Below are 16,801 nucleotides of genomic sequence, written 5' to 3'. Positions count from 1 at the left end.
CCCCTGGGCATCATATGTGGCCATCCAGAGCTAGGCAGGTTCTCCTCCACCCTGCCCCTAGTCAGGCTATTCCCAGTGATGATGATTCTCTTCCCCTATCCTTCCACTGCCCGTTCCCTGAGATTTCTGGGATTCCTGGGTTCCAGCTAAACAAATCTCAGTCCCAGGCCCTGCATCTGTTGCCAATCACTCCCTGATGCAGCAGGACAGCGAGAGGAAAACAGTTTCAGGGAAATCATGTTTGGGGGTAGAGGAGACATGGACAAATGGACACACGCACACATGTGGATGCGTATGCACACACACACACCACTGCACATGCACACTGTTGGGTACACACCGTGGTGCGCGCGCACACGCACGCTCCTGTGCACTCTCACAGTTTCATACACGCTCACCCCATGTGTACACCCACAAACCGCATTGAACACACTCCCTGTACACCCACCCCCTATTGTGATCACACACCATTATACACACACCATTTCTCACACACATAGACACAGCCACACAATCCCATGGTCGCACATACCAACCTTGTGCGCGCACGCACACGCAGAGAAAGAGAGACACGCACAAACCCTACGGCTTACATATACAATGCCTGCTGGGCCTATATGAAGTGCCTAGCACATTAGGCAAGGGCCCTGTGTGTTAGGCTGTTCCCTGTGCGTGGGGAGGAGGGGCCCAGTGCAGCCATCTCGCCAAAGTTCCGGTTCCCATCAGCCCTGCTCAGAGACAGCCATGGAGTGGAGACTCTTGGCCCCATGTCTCCTCTTCATTCCTCTTCCTCTTCCTCTTCCTCTTCCTCTTCCTCTTCCTCTTCCTCTTCCTCTTCCTCCTCCTCCTCCTCCTCCTCCTCCTCCTCCTCCTCCTCCTCCTCCTCCTCTTCCTCTTTCTCCTCCTCCTCCTCCTCCTCCTGCTCCTCCTCCTCCTCCTCCTTCTCCTCCTGCTATTCTGGTCAGAGGGTACATCTCCCCAGTGTGGTAAGGGAACACAGAAACCCATGTGGATAACAGTGTGGACATGGTCAAGTCTGTGTCCCGTCCTCTGGGCTCACGGGTTGTTGCCCAGCAGATCAAGTCACAGCCCTATGGGCATCTGGCCTCCTAGTCCTTTCCTACTACCTTCCGCTGAGGTGAGAACACAGGCGTCCTGGCTCCCAGTCCTATCCCAGCTCCCTCTTCTGTTCCTGCCCCCTTGGAAGGTCACCAGTGTCTCTCTTTCACCTGCAGGGAGCCTGGGGGAAGTTGAGAAGCTGTTGGTTCTGCTGAGTCTGCTGTAAGAGGCACCGTGGGGACTGCAGGCTCTGCTGTGAAAAGGGGACTGTTGCCAAGACTTCACTGCAGCTCCCCATCTGACCAGTACACCCCTCTCCCGCAGTGACTCTGGCTTAGCCATGGCCCCTCCACTGAGAATCAGGGCAGTGGAGTTCCTCCACTGGGAAACAGGGAATCACAAAGGGAATCAAAGATTATCAATCATCACAATAAAGCCAAAGTTCTTAGTGTCCTCCCAGCAGGGTGAATTTTTGGCTGGCTCTAGTCACTCGCTACTGCTGTCAAGGGGAGGGGCAGAATGCCTGGGTTCTCTCTCCACGAGGGTTTTAGGGACCTGGATACCTCAGTTCCTACGCGAGCTGCAAGAGGAGTGACAGAACTTGAGGCTTAGGAGGCGGACCAGGGTAGGAGTCAGTGCTCTCACACTTGCCCTGGCCCCATGCCTCACTGCCTGTGGGACTTCAGTTCAGCTCTGGGATGGGGCAGTCACCCCTGTGGAACAGGAAGCCCTTCATGCTCTCATGCACCCTGGTTCATGCCTTGTCTGGGGTTGCAGCCGCTCTGCCCATGCCTGGCAGGGGCCAACTACTCATGGTAAACACTACGAGGCCCTACACCCTGTACTTCAGGAAGATCCTACTCTGGTCTCAGTGTCCCCATGTGCACAAGTTGGAACAGTGGAAATCCCACGAAGGCACAGAGAAATCCTTCCCTGGGGGGCTCATAGCAGGACAACAGGAAGAGCCTCTCTTATGAGCCACTGACTGGGGACTGTAGCAATTCATTGGCATGGCCTTGAAGTCTCAGAGCCAAAATCTTGCATCCCTGAGAAACTGGAGCATGTGGACAAAAAGAAAACAAAGTTGAGGCAAAAGGGAGTGGTAGAGCGAGTGATAAGGGATAAGCCACGGCAGAGACTGGTGGTACCAAGTAAACCTGGTGGGGATATACCAGGGCTTTGCTCAGGCAGGGCTGAGGTGGCAGGATCTGGCTGTTCCTTATAAATCCAGCTGGGATTTATAAATCCTTATAAATCAGCATCCTTCAGAGCCCCAACCTGAAGGGCACAGGTACCCCAGCCCAAAGAAAGAGCAATGGAGGGGCAAATTTGTGTTACATTCCTGACTGGCTGTCTCCTGGTGCTGGGATGCATCATGGCAGCTCCTCAGGTGAGATGAGCTTTTCCCTAGGTGCCACGCTGCCTGGGAATAGGCATGGAGAGCAAAAGCGAGGTTTAGACTGGAGGCAGAGGTGGCTGGCTCACACAAATGTCTAAGCAGTGGGGTTTGCTTTTTCAGGAACTCAGCCAAGGACTCAGCCAAACTTCTTTCAGAATGCTGGCAGCATTAATAACAACAGCAAAGGCGATGACAGCTTCAGCGGCAAAGGGGTGAGTAGTGGTGGACTCCATGTGGACATGACCTCCAATACCCTTGGCTCAAGGGGAAATGAGGTCCCCGAAAAAATGGAAGGCGACAATTTGCAGGAAGGGGAGGGTATAGGGCTACGACGGGACTGCTGGCTGGGACTTCCATAGGTGGAGGCAGATGTCACAGCCCCACAGCAATGTGGGAGATGAGCAGAAAACGTGCCAAAAGAGATCAAAAACTATTTTAAGAGGCTCTGGTATCAGGGCAGAGGTTTATGGGGAGATTGGAGCTCTCTGGGGAAAGGTCAAGATCCTCCATGCCCTAGGGAAGCACTGAGCATGGGGCAGGTCCATCCAGTGCATTGGCATTCCTGGGAGCAGGGGATTGCAAATCTCCCACATCTGGTTATGTGTTTTCTGGAGATTTTAGTTCCCCTCCTCCCACCCTATACTCTCCCCAGCAGACTGTCAGTAGCTTTGATGGCAACATCGGAGGATCTGGCAGTTTCTACAGCAGCAGCGTAAGTTGAGACGGAGTTTCTGCTTGGGTTAATACTAGCCAGTGTCCCCACAAACAGAACGAAGCCCAGGGGTGCCCAAGCAGTGGGGAAGAATGCAGGATAACTGGCTCAAGTCAGCTCCAAAACACCAGCCTGCGTGGTGCAAAGATTAAATGGGAATGGTCCAGAAAATGCTTGGAGAATACAGCAGACTCCTCCCCACCTCTTTGTGGGGGGGGCGGGGGGAAGCCCCTGGAGAAGCTATTCTGTGCAGAAGCTGAGCTTCTGGTGGAAGGAGACTGAGGACATGGGACTAGGAAACTGGAAACCTGAAAGACATGATACTTGAGGTCCAGGGACCCTAGGGACACAGGACCTGAGACATGGGCCTCATGGGGAGGGCACCCAGGAACACATGAATCCCAGGATCATGGGATCCAGGGATATATTACCCGGGAACACGGGATCCATGGACAGGACTATGCCATTTCCAACAGAGTGGTCTAATAAAAGCCCCATGATTTTTCATTCCCTCTGTCCCATGGCCTTGGAGCAATAGCACATCTTTCTATCACCCAGAACGGCTATGGAGAAGCTCAGATTTCTGGGAGTATTGGAGACCATCTGTCCCTCCATTTGGTTTCAGCCAGCTCCATCACACCTGGAGTGGGTGGGGGGACCCTACTTCTGAAACTGGGGAAGAGCTGGGCAGTCAGAGGTGCAGCTGGGAAGGGACCCTTGACAGGCCCCAGCCTCGGAGCGGGGTCTTTGTATTTTTGTAGCCTTATCCCTGGCATCTGATTTTTGCCTGCTGCCCCTTGCTCCGTCACTCAGAATAACTCAGCTCTGGTGTTTCTTGAGGTGATCCTGGCTCTTCTTGGACCCTCTGGGCTACAATGACCCACCTCAGCTCCCTCCATTCTCCCTGGACAGTGTTTTCAACCACCCCAAAGCCTCTCCCTCTCTCCTTCCCTCTGCCCCTCCCTCTCCCCCTCCCTCTCCTGGTTTCCCAGCCCCTTCTCCGCCGTACCTTAGGCACCACGGCCTCCCTTGGCCACGCTCCTCTCTAGATGCCTGGGTTTTGTGCTTTGGACAAGGAAGAAAGAGGAGAGCAGGAAAAAAATGTCTGTCAAGGCAACTGGAGAATTTCCAGGACCCAGGGAAATTTTGCTCAAAGGCTGGAGAAGGAAATGTGCATCACAATCAGTTGCTCTCTGGATCAGATTTAAAGATTTATCCAAGCAATACAGGAAGCAGCTATAGGGGAAGGAAGGCAGAGGGGATCCCTACCTGGGCATCCTTTCTGAGAGATCCTAGTCCCTGAGCACAAGAGGATGTCTGGAACGCACAGTCATCTGGAACGAGATGCTCTGAGCGGTCTTTATGTTGCCTAGGAAAACTAGGTATTTTACTCCCCAGGCAAGCCCCTTCCAGAACTAGGGACCATTAGGGCAACTGTTCCCATGATTTAAGCCCCATCCTCGCTTTCCATCGCAGCCTGAACAAGAACAACACAGCAGCCCTGTCAGATAAACCCACCTTCTAGCACACATCTTTGTCAGGTCAGACCTGACCTGATGCATCCCATCCTGCTCAAAAGGGGCTGAGCTGCTCCCAGGACCCCCTCCGTGCTCCAGCAAATGAAGGGATGAGTTTGGGTAACTCTCCAAACTTTCTTGCAGGGCTTTGGCAGCCCTGACTATCCTTCTCTGGGTCATGGGAAACACCCTGGCAGATGGGTGAGAGTCCAGAGGGCTCTGCGCTTCCCTTTGGTCTCTTACTGGGCTATAGTAGCAGGGAACCGTCCAACACCAGGCGGTTCCTGGGGACAAGGGCGGTCAGATGGCGGTGTCTTTCAACCTCATAGCCCTCAATGGCTTTTTTCTTCCACAAACGTGTGCCCTCATTTTTTGAGGCCGTGTAAACCTTTGGCATCCACAAAAACCTCTGGAAAGGGGTTCATGGCTTTCCTTAAAGAAGAAGAATTGTCCTTTGCTTGTTTTGAACCTGCCAACCCCCCTAGCTTTGCTTTCTACCCCCTAATTCTTGTACAGAAAGAGACAGCAAGCAACTCATCCTTCCCCAGTCTCCCCAGGCCAGTCATAATTTTACACACCCCTGTCATGTCCTACCTCCTCTGTCTCTCTAGGAGACTGAGAGTCCAAGTCTCTGACACAGGTGGAAGTGGCATGCTAGAAATGAGAAGAAATGCACAGCAGAATGCTGTGCCATTGGGGAAAGAGAAACGCAGGCAGAGAGGACAAGGCCAGAGGCTGTGAGAGAAGGTTTGCTCAGGTGCGGAGAGCTGGAGGATCAGAAGCTTTGGAGAATGTACCAGCTGCTCCCAGGCAGGAGAGGCTTGGGAAGAGGGAATCAATGGTCCCTCTACCACCAAGCTCTGTGACACGTACAAGGACTAGCCTCAGAAACTCCTCCACTTTATGCTCCTGGGAAGCTTTATCTCTGTCAGCCCACGGTCTCGCCAGCTTTCCCTTTCCCAGGCTCTTGCATCAGCCTGCACAACTGTATTTACTTTATCTGAGGCCAGTGATGATACAACTGACTGAAATACTTGAACTAGGAACATGGATTTCTAGAAATGCAAGCTGCAGTTGCTTGTCCATTGATACTGTCTAACACAGGTGCCCTCCATTCACCAATCCTCCTCCTTCCTGTGTCCCTGGAGCCACCAGCATTCTGCTGCAGCATCATTTGCCTTAAATGAGAGACTGGCTTGCAGCTGGAAATGTCACCTCCCCCTGGCGTGTATTTTTTGAAAGACGCTGAAAAAAAACCCCTTACAATGGGTCTGTGGAATGTTCAGCAGCATTGAGCAGAAGAGGGTATTTACATTTCAGGTAGGGATTTGTCATCTTAAAGAAAGGAAGGAGGGGTGGGAGGAGGTGTTCCAATTTCAACCTGAATGCAAAGGAGTCTGTTCATCCTTCACAGCTCTCACTGAAAGGCCTGAAGGGCTGTTCTGAAGCAGCCTGTCTGCTGGATGGCCTGAGCTGTGCATCACAAACACCCCATTTGCCTTCATTTGAGACCAGTTTGCTCCACGAGCTGCCCTGCTGGCACGCACCCTGGAGTTCTGGGATTCACGGGAGCCTCTAGAAGAGGCCCCTGAGAGGCAGATAGGAGAATGGGAGGGACTTGGGTGAGGTATGTTCACTAGACGTCTGCCATCAAGGACTTAGGAACACAAGAACCACGGGAACTATGACCCAGGACTTTTGCCGTGAGCTCTGGCAGTAGCCTGGGAAGAGGTCAGTAGTGTCCTCTTGTTGATTTAAGCAAGTAGCGTAGAGAGTCTCAGAGAGACCTTCTGCTTCAAGGAGGCTACCAGCCAGCCCTATATGATGCCTTTCCTGCTGTTAAGAATAACTGATCAGAGTTAAAGATCAGAGCAGATTAAATAAGTAACAAGGGAAAGCAAAAAAAGTACCAAGATAAAGGCAGGTATGGTTGAGCTCCCCAATTCAGACACTGAATTACGGGATTTTCCTGAAATTTGGGGGAATACTAAACCAAATCTTAAACCCTGTGACAAGAAGGAAAAGGAAGCTGTCCTTCACAGCTTAAGTGTTACCTAACAGGTATTTAGAGCTATACCTCAGGAAAAATATTGTTTTAAAATATCTGATGACAGCCCGTCTCTATGCCAATGGCATGTTTTGGACAAAGAAATTATAAATCCACAGGGAGATCAAATTATACACTGTTGTAGGTTAGGAATTGCTCTTGCTCTTCTTAGTTATGACGGGATTAGAGAGCTTTGGTAATTTTTTGCCACGCTTAGTCCTATTATGGATCTTTCCCTTTTCCACAGCAAGGGAAACTGCACTGATACCAGTTTAAAGCCCAAGACAAGTCATGCAGCTCCTTGGAGGAGTCCCTGGCCTTGGACTTGTCCTTTAACATGAAGGAAAATTTCCATCTGGACAGTGCCACTGTGTGTACCAGTCCTCCAGGGCTCTCAAAAAATTGATCAAGAAATGGAACAGAAAGATTATTCCTATTTAGTCTCTCATGCTGTTTCAGCATCTCTTCTGCAGCTTATGACTTCTGTTTACAGTCACTTGAGGTTATCCCATGTCTTTCCGGAGCTAACATGAAGAGAAATTTGGAAAGAAATGCTTTCAAAGAGATATGGTGCGCATTCCCACATTTGAACAATTTAACCTGGGAGGTGGTGGGGGGCACAGAATAGTTTTTCGTACTCACTTATTTAAATTACTTTTGAATAATTTTATTTGGGAAAACACTGTGTTCTATATGATAAAAACACACACGCGCATTACTCAAGGAATTTACTAAAGTAAACTTAACAACAAATAAACTTAACAACACCGAGAGGTTTTGGTGTTGTGGTTTGTTGGTTTTTTTTTTTTTTGGGGGGGTGGTGGTGGTGGTTTTTTTTTTCCCAAAAGAAAATGTATAGTATCTTACAGGCCATTACCTACAACATTGAGGTTCCGGAAAAAAATATGCATTTCTAAGAATGACACGGTCATCGCAGAGGGATCTCAAAGGGGTTTGAGGGTTGCTCTCAACAGGTGCTGCGTACAGGAATGAGGCAGGCAAACAACTATACATCTTCCAAAGCTCAAATGTATTTTTAGATTGAAGGCTGCCCTCCACAATACTTTAAAATAGCTCTTTATCTTAGGAAAGGTTTATGATTAACTGATATGTTATTTGTACTTTCTACCAGTGCCTGTTAATGCCCACGTTTGGATCTTCAAATTTTCCACTGGGTACTTCTTGTCTGGAGAAAACCTAAAACCTTGGGCTAGAGATAAGGCCATTTCAGGAAAATGTATTTCTAGCAGCTCACGCTTCCAGTCCACCAGTCTGGGCTTGAGGCTGTGGTCAAGATCATGAAGTACATACTGTTTGTCACCTTTGTTGGTGTGGCTGGTGAGTACATTTTTTCCTTCTATTTTTGTAATTTATAAGGAAGCTCATTTTCTCAGCAAATTTGCGAGGTAGTCTATTGTGGGAAAGTGAAGTCCAGATTCAACTTGCAAAAGATTTAAGGCTGAGCACTGCAACTTCTTTTGACTGCTGTCTATTCATAATTGCTTGTGTCACAAAATGGGGAATGAATGCCTTCATAGGGGTTCTTGACCCAGGAATACTGAAATGTGCCCATAGCTTCAAACAAAGACTGTCGCTCTCTCAAGGACTATGAAGGATAAAGATAACACCTCTGGCCCAGGAAGTCCTAAAGCTGCTGTAAAGTTTTGGACTATGGGCGAGTGCTTGCCCACCACTGCTACCGTGAGTTTTTATAGAACTAGAGCCTGCAAGTGAGGTGCTTCAGTCAGCCACAGGGGCACCAGATTCCCTATGCCAGATGTTGACATATGCCACTTCTTATCTCCCAGTTGCCTTCCCCATCAACGCTGATGATGATGATGACAAGATCGTGGGAGGCTACACCTGTGCAGCGAGCTCTGTCCCCTATCAGGTGTCCCTGAATTCTGGGTATCACTTCTGTGGAGGTTCCCTCATCAACAGCCAGTGGGTCCTGTCAGCTGCTCACTGCTACAAGTCGTGAGTGGAAAAATATTTTTTCTTCCGTAACCTTCTTTCTTCTTTCTTCTTCCGAAGAACTTCTTTCTTCCCGTTCACTTCCAACAGGAATTCCGAGCTGTGAGACCCAATATGTAAGTGACGCCATTCTGACAGGAGACAACCAAGGAATGGGAAGCTCATTCAGGAAGCTGGGCTGAGGCGTCATAAGGGGTTTTCCACTTCTGCAAATGTTCCTGTGAATGCAGAGCACTTTCTGAAATGACAATGTGATAATCTAGCAATGACTTACGGGCTGTGATTTCCTATAAATTGCATTAATCTCGCTAAAACTTAGTCACTGGAGAACAGGAAGAGGGATGAGGTCAAGGTGATAGCAGTTTGCCTTTTTTCCAGAATGTTTGTGTAAAGCACTGTTATATATTCAGCTTGTCCCAGCTCAAGAAAATAAACCTGCAGAAGTTCACCACCCGTACTGGGAGTGGGTAAGACCTCAGCGTGGATTCCCCGGCACTTATCGCAGGACTAGAAAGATAACCTGCATGAAAACAGCTACTACGATAGCGATGTTGAAGCGAGTGCATACGGTGACGGGGAGGTTCCCGTCGGTAGCAGTAAAGTACATGCCACTCCTTCTCTTTTCCAGTCGCATCCAAGTGCAGCTCGGGAAATACAACCTGGCACTCACAGAATCGACGCAGCAGTTGATTAGTTCAGCTAAAGTCATCCGCCACTCTGGCTACAGCTCCACAACACTGGACAATGACATTATGCTCATCAAGCTTGCCAAACCAGCCCAGCTCAACCGAGCTGTCCAAACAATTCCTCTGCCTACCAGCTGTGTGGCCACAGGCACCACTTGCCTCATCTCTGGCTGGGGCAACACTCTCAACAGTGCCGGTGAGTACTCTGTGGGAATGTACAGCATCGTGAGGGCCCGGGAGACACTCTAAGACCTCACAATTAACTCCAAGCAGTACAGGGTAAAGCACAGAGAAGTGCTGTGGGACGGGCCTTTTTGTGTGATCAGTCTGTGTAGGACAGTAACCATTTAACCGCTTTAAAGGCAAGCCTTTATAAGGTCCTTCCTCTTGTTCTGTGTTACGAACATGGAATCACTTAAGTCATCCATGTGCCATTCACCGGGATGTTCACACTGCCATAAATTTTGTGGCCTGGTGCTATCAGCTGTACGGTGCCAAGCGCTAGCAATTTAACTAATGTCAATAGAGTTGTTGTCAGTTCTTTGAGAACAAGATCAAAGTCTGTGATTGTGGATCTAAAATTACTACAGGAGAGCTCCATTCTCTTACACCAGTGGTCAGAGGTGTGGATGGTGAACGGTGTCTAGTCCACTGACGACAACTAAACCTGCACCAGAGGAGAGGATGGTTTTCCCGAGGTCCAGGTTTCCTCCAGCATACGTGCTACAAAAGAGTAGCTCTTAGCTCCACACTTGCCAGTCAAAGATTTTCTAGGTATCAGAAAAATTAACCTGGCTGCAGTGTAGAACGGTGGACCCATGGGTAGAATCTCTTCCATCTAAACAAAAGGAATCCATGCTGCGATTACTGTTCAGAGGAAAAATGACGACTGCTAAAACAGGATGTTCAGTGACTCCTTTTCTGCTAAGAAAGATCTTCTCCAGGCTCTGAAATGAACTCAGAGATGTCGTCAACCGTCTCTCCCTATTTTCTTGTAGATCCGTACCCAGATACCTTGCAGTGCCTGAAGGCTCCTGTACTCTCCTCAAGCGAGTGTACCAAAGCCTACCCTGGGCAAATTACCAAGAACATGATATGTGTAGGATTCATGGAGGGAGGGAAAGACTCCTGCCAGGTAAAACATCTGCCTCTCCTTTCCCATGTGTTTCTCTCCTGCCTTTTGCTAGTAGAAGAGGCCATCATATTAGAGAATCTGCTATACTCACTGCACTGGCATGTCTGAATGTTGGTTTTTTGAACAACAGTGGAGGCTTAGGGTGAAAGTTGCCTCTTGAGTGAGGCTAGTTTTTTTCCCACTCAGTTAGTCATCGTCCCTGTTTTGAGACAGCGAATACCTCTGCCCTCATTCTCCACAAGCAGACTATGCCACCTCCTGCACCTTAGGCTATTGAAAATGGAGGAGTGCTGCACCAGAGAGTCAACAGTAATCACGGTGACTTTAGAGCTTAGGACACAAATGTTAGTTTTGGACTCACCGAAAATGACATAGCCAGTACGCCAAGATCCAGGCAGTCTGGAAAATGAGCACACCTGACAACTGCTCTGCATTTTACATGTGCCTAGCTCCATGGAAATATTTGGCAGAATAATGTTTGACACACACATATCCTAAGTGTCTGGGAAGGACTGCATCTGTCAAAAATGGGAAGAACTGCACCCCTCAAAAACAGGCAGCTTACTCATCCTTAGCTGTGGCTGTGGTGCCTTTGGAGCTAAAGCAAGGCACAGTAGCGTCAGGTGTAGCGTGGTAATCAGAAATGACCGTTGTTTCTACAAAGTTCTGCAAGCTTGCTTCTGTGTAGAAAAAGCCCAATGGAGCTCCCTTGAATGTCAGTGATTTCTGGCATCTCTGGCTCACCACTTAAGCTGATACCATTTGCTGAATGTCCGTATCCTTTATGTGCACAGGGGGATTCCGGCGGTCCAGTAGTCTGCAATGGGCAGCTCCAGGGCATTGTTTCCTGGGGTATTGGATGTGCGCAGAAAGGCTATCCCGGGGTTTACACTAAGGTTTGCAATTATGTCTCCTGGATCAAAGCAACTATGTCCGCCAACTGAGACACTCTCGTTCTATGTGACCTGCTTTTTCTCCTCATCATTTTCTTCTGTTTTGGGACTGGACATACAAAAATTGCCAAAAAATAAAGACTTTCAGGCACCCCTTCTTTGTGCAGCGTTTCTCTGGGTACTTCCATGGGCTATGCTATGGAGGACAGAGGCAGGGAATGTCACTCTGGGGGAAATATTTAATATTTGTAGGGCCTCTCACCTAGCAGGATCTTGGAACATTTTGCAGACTCATCTTCAGGAGTCTTTCAGTCAGTTACAGGCAGCCATTTCTGGAGCAGAACACCTTTTGTGTTTATCAGCGTGGTGCTGATACAGGTGCTACAAACCTGCCTAAGACAGCTGAGACAGCGCGCCGAATCACACAGGCAGCAAACTCCTACTGTAGAAAACAGCGGGCAGCAACACAAACGCTCCCCATCCCCCACATTCCCACCCCAACAATATGGCTTAACATTGCCTAGTGGAACCTCCCTGAAAGCTCTACTTGGGGGATGAAGGAGCCTCTTGCTAGGGCTTGTTCTCTTCACGTACCAGTGCCACTGGGGCTGCTGTCTATACATTTTTGCTCAGTTAACGGGTCGTGCTGGGCTTCTGGAAGAGTCTTTCCTGGAAGAGCCAAAAGGACAGAGATGTTCCTGGGTTCTGATTTTAACTCCTCCTACCCCAGCTGGCACTGGCGTTGAAAGTCCATGAAAAAGCTGCCCAAGTTGCCAATAGGCTGTGTAGCTGTCTCCTAAAAAAGACAAGGGAAATAGAGAGTTTGAGTAAAATAAAAGGATAGAAAAAGCAGAGAATAGGTGAAATGGGGAGAAATGTAAAAGAAATCCGACACTGGAGGAAAGGGAGGGAGAGGAGAAGAGCAGGACAAGACGGAACAAGTGCCATTTGCCTCCAGAGAGGTTTTTGCCCCGCGCTCTCAGGTGCTTTGTCACAGAGATATTTCTTAGGAGAGTAATAGGTGCCCAGGTCATTGAGATAGGCACAATATGCGAACAGGATCAGACCGTAGCTTTGTGTCCCATTGCTCCGGAAGCACTTGCTGAAGCAGCTTCTCAGCATCTGCCCTTTTCCAGAAAAAGCCTTGAGCTGCAGCCTGGCATCCTTCCCTTCAGCCTGTTTTCACCAGGAGACAGAGTTCTCATCCGGGAGCAGTTGAAAGTCACAGGTCCCTGACCTGTGACTCCCTGACCCTGTCTCCCTCCCTGACCACTGTGAGTGGAGGGCGGTTGATATCTTTGCCTGGTATGTTAGGGGACAGGAGAAGAAAAAGTTGGAGGACAGAGGAGAGGATGCGATGAAAAGATGACAAGATGAAAATGGGGGGGGGGGGGGGGGGGAGAAATACTTCCTATCGTCAGGCAGAGTGCATTCTCAGTTATGACAGACAGGGCTGTTGAGAAGAGTAGTCTGGAAACAGTCCCAGTCCTCTGTCACTATCCCCCCGATGTGTCAAGGTCTCCAGTGGGTAAAGAAGAAATTCCACTTTCCAGATTATATAGGCCATACTTGATTTTCAAATTGCTGGAATAGCCTCACAGGATCTCCCCTCTTACATGGCCGGAACATCACGAACACCTGTGGTGGACAGTGCCATGAAGAGGTCGCTGACAAAGTTGTTCCCTCCTTTGTGCTGATGAAGAAGAGCAACAGACATCTGCAGAGCACTGAGATGTGAGGACACTATTTTTCTTTCTCTCTCTCTCTGCTGACATGTCCACATACTGCTTTCATCACGCAGCTCTGCAGAGCAGGAGTGAGAGGATTACAGAGCTCTGAGCCCTGATTGGAGCCTGAGGGTCAACAGGACAAAGTGCCCTGTACTTTCTCTATTTTTCTCAGCAAAAAGTCCAGTGGGATCACATGCAATGTATCTGAGTGCAGATAGGAAGGCATGAAAACCTTGCACCAACCTGGCACGGCAGGAAGGGAAGTAACCAAGTGGCAGCAGCACTTGGCACTTGGCAGCACTGTTCTAGTATAAGAAGGAATACCTCCTGACAAAATGACTGAGGCAGGGAGGGGGGGGGCAAAAAAGAAAGAGACAAAAATTATCGGTTTTCAAGAGGCAAGGATTGCAACACCTTTCTTAGCCTGTGGGTCACAGCTGAGATGTCTGCTGTTCGATGTATTTGCAAAAGGAGGTAACAAGACTTCCGAGGAGGTCTCAGATTATCCTAGGTAAATCCAAATACCACAGCAAAAAAGGAGGAGAATTCCTGAGAGAAAATAAATAGCAGAAGAAGGGAGCAAAACATCTTAAGATTAAAAAAAAAAGGGGAAAGAAACAGAGAAGGAAAAAAAAGTGACACAGCACAAAAGATAAAATCTGCTAAAGCAGCAATAAGGTCATTAGTGAACAAGCCTGTCCCCAGACAGCTGCTGTGAACTGATCAGCGGAGTCTGAGAGCACGTGGGGATCTATTTATTCTGTGGGCATGTGTCTGTAACTGGGAGACTTTACCCTGATAAAATCGGTTTGATACAGTAGTCTCCTGAGACACCTCATTCTTGGGGCCACCTGGGTTTGTGCTTGGATGACTGCAGTCTGTGTTCCTGGGAAGAGCTCCATGCACAGGCTATTAGCTGCGTGCTATAGCTATGCAGGTATTACATAGCTGCATGATATGGAGAAAGACATCCCCAGCTGAATAGAATGTTCTGCTCTCTCTTGAGTCTCTTATATGCTTAATGTTGAAGTTTTCCTCCTGTCTGTCTCCAGAAAAGTGGGAATAGTTACCTTCCTCTCAACAATTGCTAACAGCTTCCTCACTCATGTGGCGCTTAACAAGAAAGGGAAACAGAGAAAGCATTATGATGTACATATGAGGTACTGGCAATATCAGCACAAGCACAGGCAGCACAGAAATTCTGTGTCTCTCTGCTGAGACACAAACAGACACAAAGTCTGTGGACCAGGTTTCTTTCCTCCAGTGAGTAGGTGAGGCGCTGGAAGAAGCGAGGTTCCTCCACCGTCATAAAATTAACAGGCATGGATCTCTTTCTGCACCCTTCCCTCCCTTGCACTGAGGGAAGGACCTCATCCCCTGCAGCCTGCAAGGTGTCAGCGCAGCCAATGAACTGAGGTTTGCATCGCGGTCAGCACGCCGAACTCTGCCACGCCCTTTGCACCAAGTACCAGAGGTGGTGTGGGAGCTGCATTACCATCTTTCCCTCCAGCATCAGCTCTGTTTCACTGCCTCGCACACATCTGCAGGTTCTTTCCCGCCACAAAATGCCCTCAGCTTTTCCAGTGGTTCTGGATGGATCCAGGAAGTGCAGTTGGCCACGGGCACTCTGCAGGTCCTAGCTTCTTGTCGCGAATCCTGGTTTAGGATTCTGTCGACTACGCCAATTTGTCGCAAATGGGTGATTTAGATTGCTTAAAGAATCACCATCAATGGTATTAGCAAAAGTGGTTTTAATAGGATGTTGTAAAAGTGAGACTTAACAAAGTTCAATGGCAAGGTTCACTCTATTACTGTATGGCACAATCATTTGAACAATGATTCAAAACTACGAAGGCACAAATCGAAGTTACCACGACAAAATCAAAGTTACCATACTACAAGGTTATGCGCCGTATCGGTCGATTGCAAAAGATCTGCCGTTGGTAAAAGGTCTCTCTGCCTTGAGGAGCAACCTTGAGAGATGTCCCATCTCAAGGGGAGATCACCGCCATGCAGCCAACTGCTTAGCAGGGAGAGCTCAAAGAAGGTTCACTTAGGCTGTCATATCTATGGAATAAAGTGGTTGGCTCGTAGTCAAATCACATGCGATGGAAAAGGTACGCGTGAGACTCCTTGTACCCACAACTTCCTTTGTTCCTTGATAAATGAGTCTTGGAAAAGCCACCCGCTATTCGTGTGTTAATCGCGTGATCGGTGTTCCAAGCTCATATGCATCAATGCTCACCCTGTCCCTCTGCTCCTTTGTGGGTTTTCAGAGAAGAGATTGGAACTAGAGGAGTTCTTGGCCCGGTCACGGCTTAGGCCTTTATCTCCTTTGGAGCCTGTACCAAACTACCGCTAGTTTGGTTAAGGGGTCGAGTGCATCCGTCACACTTCTCCACAGAGACAATACCTGGTGCAGATCCCCGACAATCAGGCTCTCATTTGCCTTTGGAATTCGCACTGTCTCATCACTCCCCACTCTGCTCTCTACCAAGAAAGAGAGAAGGCTGCATCTTGTGATGGCATGAGGAAAATTATAGTTGAACGCATACTCTCCCAAACTCATTCTGCAGGGACCCCTGGCCTCAACTCTCTGGGCAACGGCCAGCTGACCATACCAAGAGAGAGCCGAGGCAGAATCTCCCCAGCCATCAGATCACTTTCTGTACAGAGAAGTTTGTGCTCAGCTTCCTCAGCACCTGAATCAATGTGTATCTTAGCACAGTAAGATGTGCCAGAGTCATCCACTGAGGCAAAATCTGTTGAAAAGGACAAGCGATAGCCCATACTCCCACAGCTCTTGAAGTGATTCTGGAATTTGTCCTCAGACTCTTCCCTGAGGACACATGTCCTCTGCCTTTTCTCCTTCCACTGAAAACACTACCAGCTGCAGTGTGGTATCCTTTCTTTGAGCCTGCTTATACCATGGCCTGTAGGGGCATGTGGCTCCCATCTGGAAACAGCTGAGTGTCACAGCTCCTCCCTCTTTGATGACTGCATCTGGAGGCTGTTGAAGGGCCTACGCTGTCAGGACAGAAAAAAAAAAAAAAAAAAGGGAAAAAACAGAAGCAGGAGGCTAGGCAGGAGGTGAAATGATTTGAGGAGAAAGGGGGTGAAAAAACCACAAAATCTAGAGGGATGGGGTGGGTTTAAAAGCTATGGGCAGGTTTCTCATCTGTCTATGAATGACCAGTAGAAATAGCTGACAGAAAACGTGACTGCATTAGAAACGTTTCAAACGGGGAGGAAATCAGAAAAAAATAAGTCAGCAATGGAAATCTGCCTGTGGTAGCAGCACAGGCACAGAGACACGTGAGGAGGAAACGCTGAGGAAGGAAGAGATGCATGAGTTTGGGGGTGGGCAGGGCAGCGTGAGAGCACCTGAAATGTGAGAAAGTAGTTGGCTAGCTGGGAGCGGTGGGAAATAACACTCACACACAGCAGTGGGTGGTATGAACCCTGCACAGCTCTCTTCATATGTGTGTATGTGCGTGCGCACAATCACAGGAACATGATGGGGCTGGATGGGAGCCTGAGTTTGAGGCAGGGCAGGGGGCATGCTGTGGGGTTTTCCTTTCTTCCTTCCGCACCAGCTGAGATCTCCAGAAAAGAGGTATTACGCAAAGGCAACGGAGATCTGGGGCAT

General features: G+C 48.9%; 1 protein-coding gene across 1 annotated transcript in view; it reads left to right on the top strand.

Moving 5' to 3' along the window:
• Positions 1–11,565, top strand: part of LOC142413589 (trypsin I-P1-like) — an 86,958-nt gene extending 75,393 nt beyond the window's left edge. The window contains exons 3-7 of the mRNA XM_075509868.1: positions 7,867–8,072; positions 8,543–8,711; positions 9,337–9,590; positions 10,393–10,529; positions 11,324–11,565. Coding sequence (XP_075365983.1) covers positions 8,033–8,072; positions 8,543–8,711; positions 9,337–9,590; positions 10,393–10,529; positions 11,324–11,473 — 750 coding nt within the window. The 5' untranslated portion in view covers positions 7,867–8,032 and the 3' untranslated portion in view covers positions 11,474–11,565. The remainder of the gene's footprint in view (positions 1–7,866; positions 8,073–8,542; positions 8,712–9,336; positions 9,591–10,392; positions 10,530–11,323) is intronic.
• The last annotated feature ends 5,236 nt before the right edge of the window (positions 11,566–16,801 follow it).

This window comes from Mycteria americana, chromosome 1, assembly GCF_035582795.1.
Source record: "Mycteria americana isolate JAX WOST 10 ecotype Jacksonville Zoo and Gardens chromosome 1, USCA_MyAme_1.0, whole genome shotgun sequence".
NCBI classification, from domain to species: Eukaryota; Metazoa; Chordata; class Aves; order Ciconiiformes; family Ciconiidae; genus Mycteria; species Mycteria americana.
Note: the sequence above shows the minus strand (reverse complement) of the source record. Positions and strands in the feature narration are given on the sequence as shown.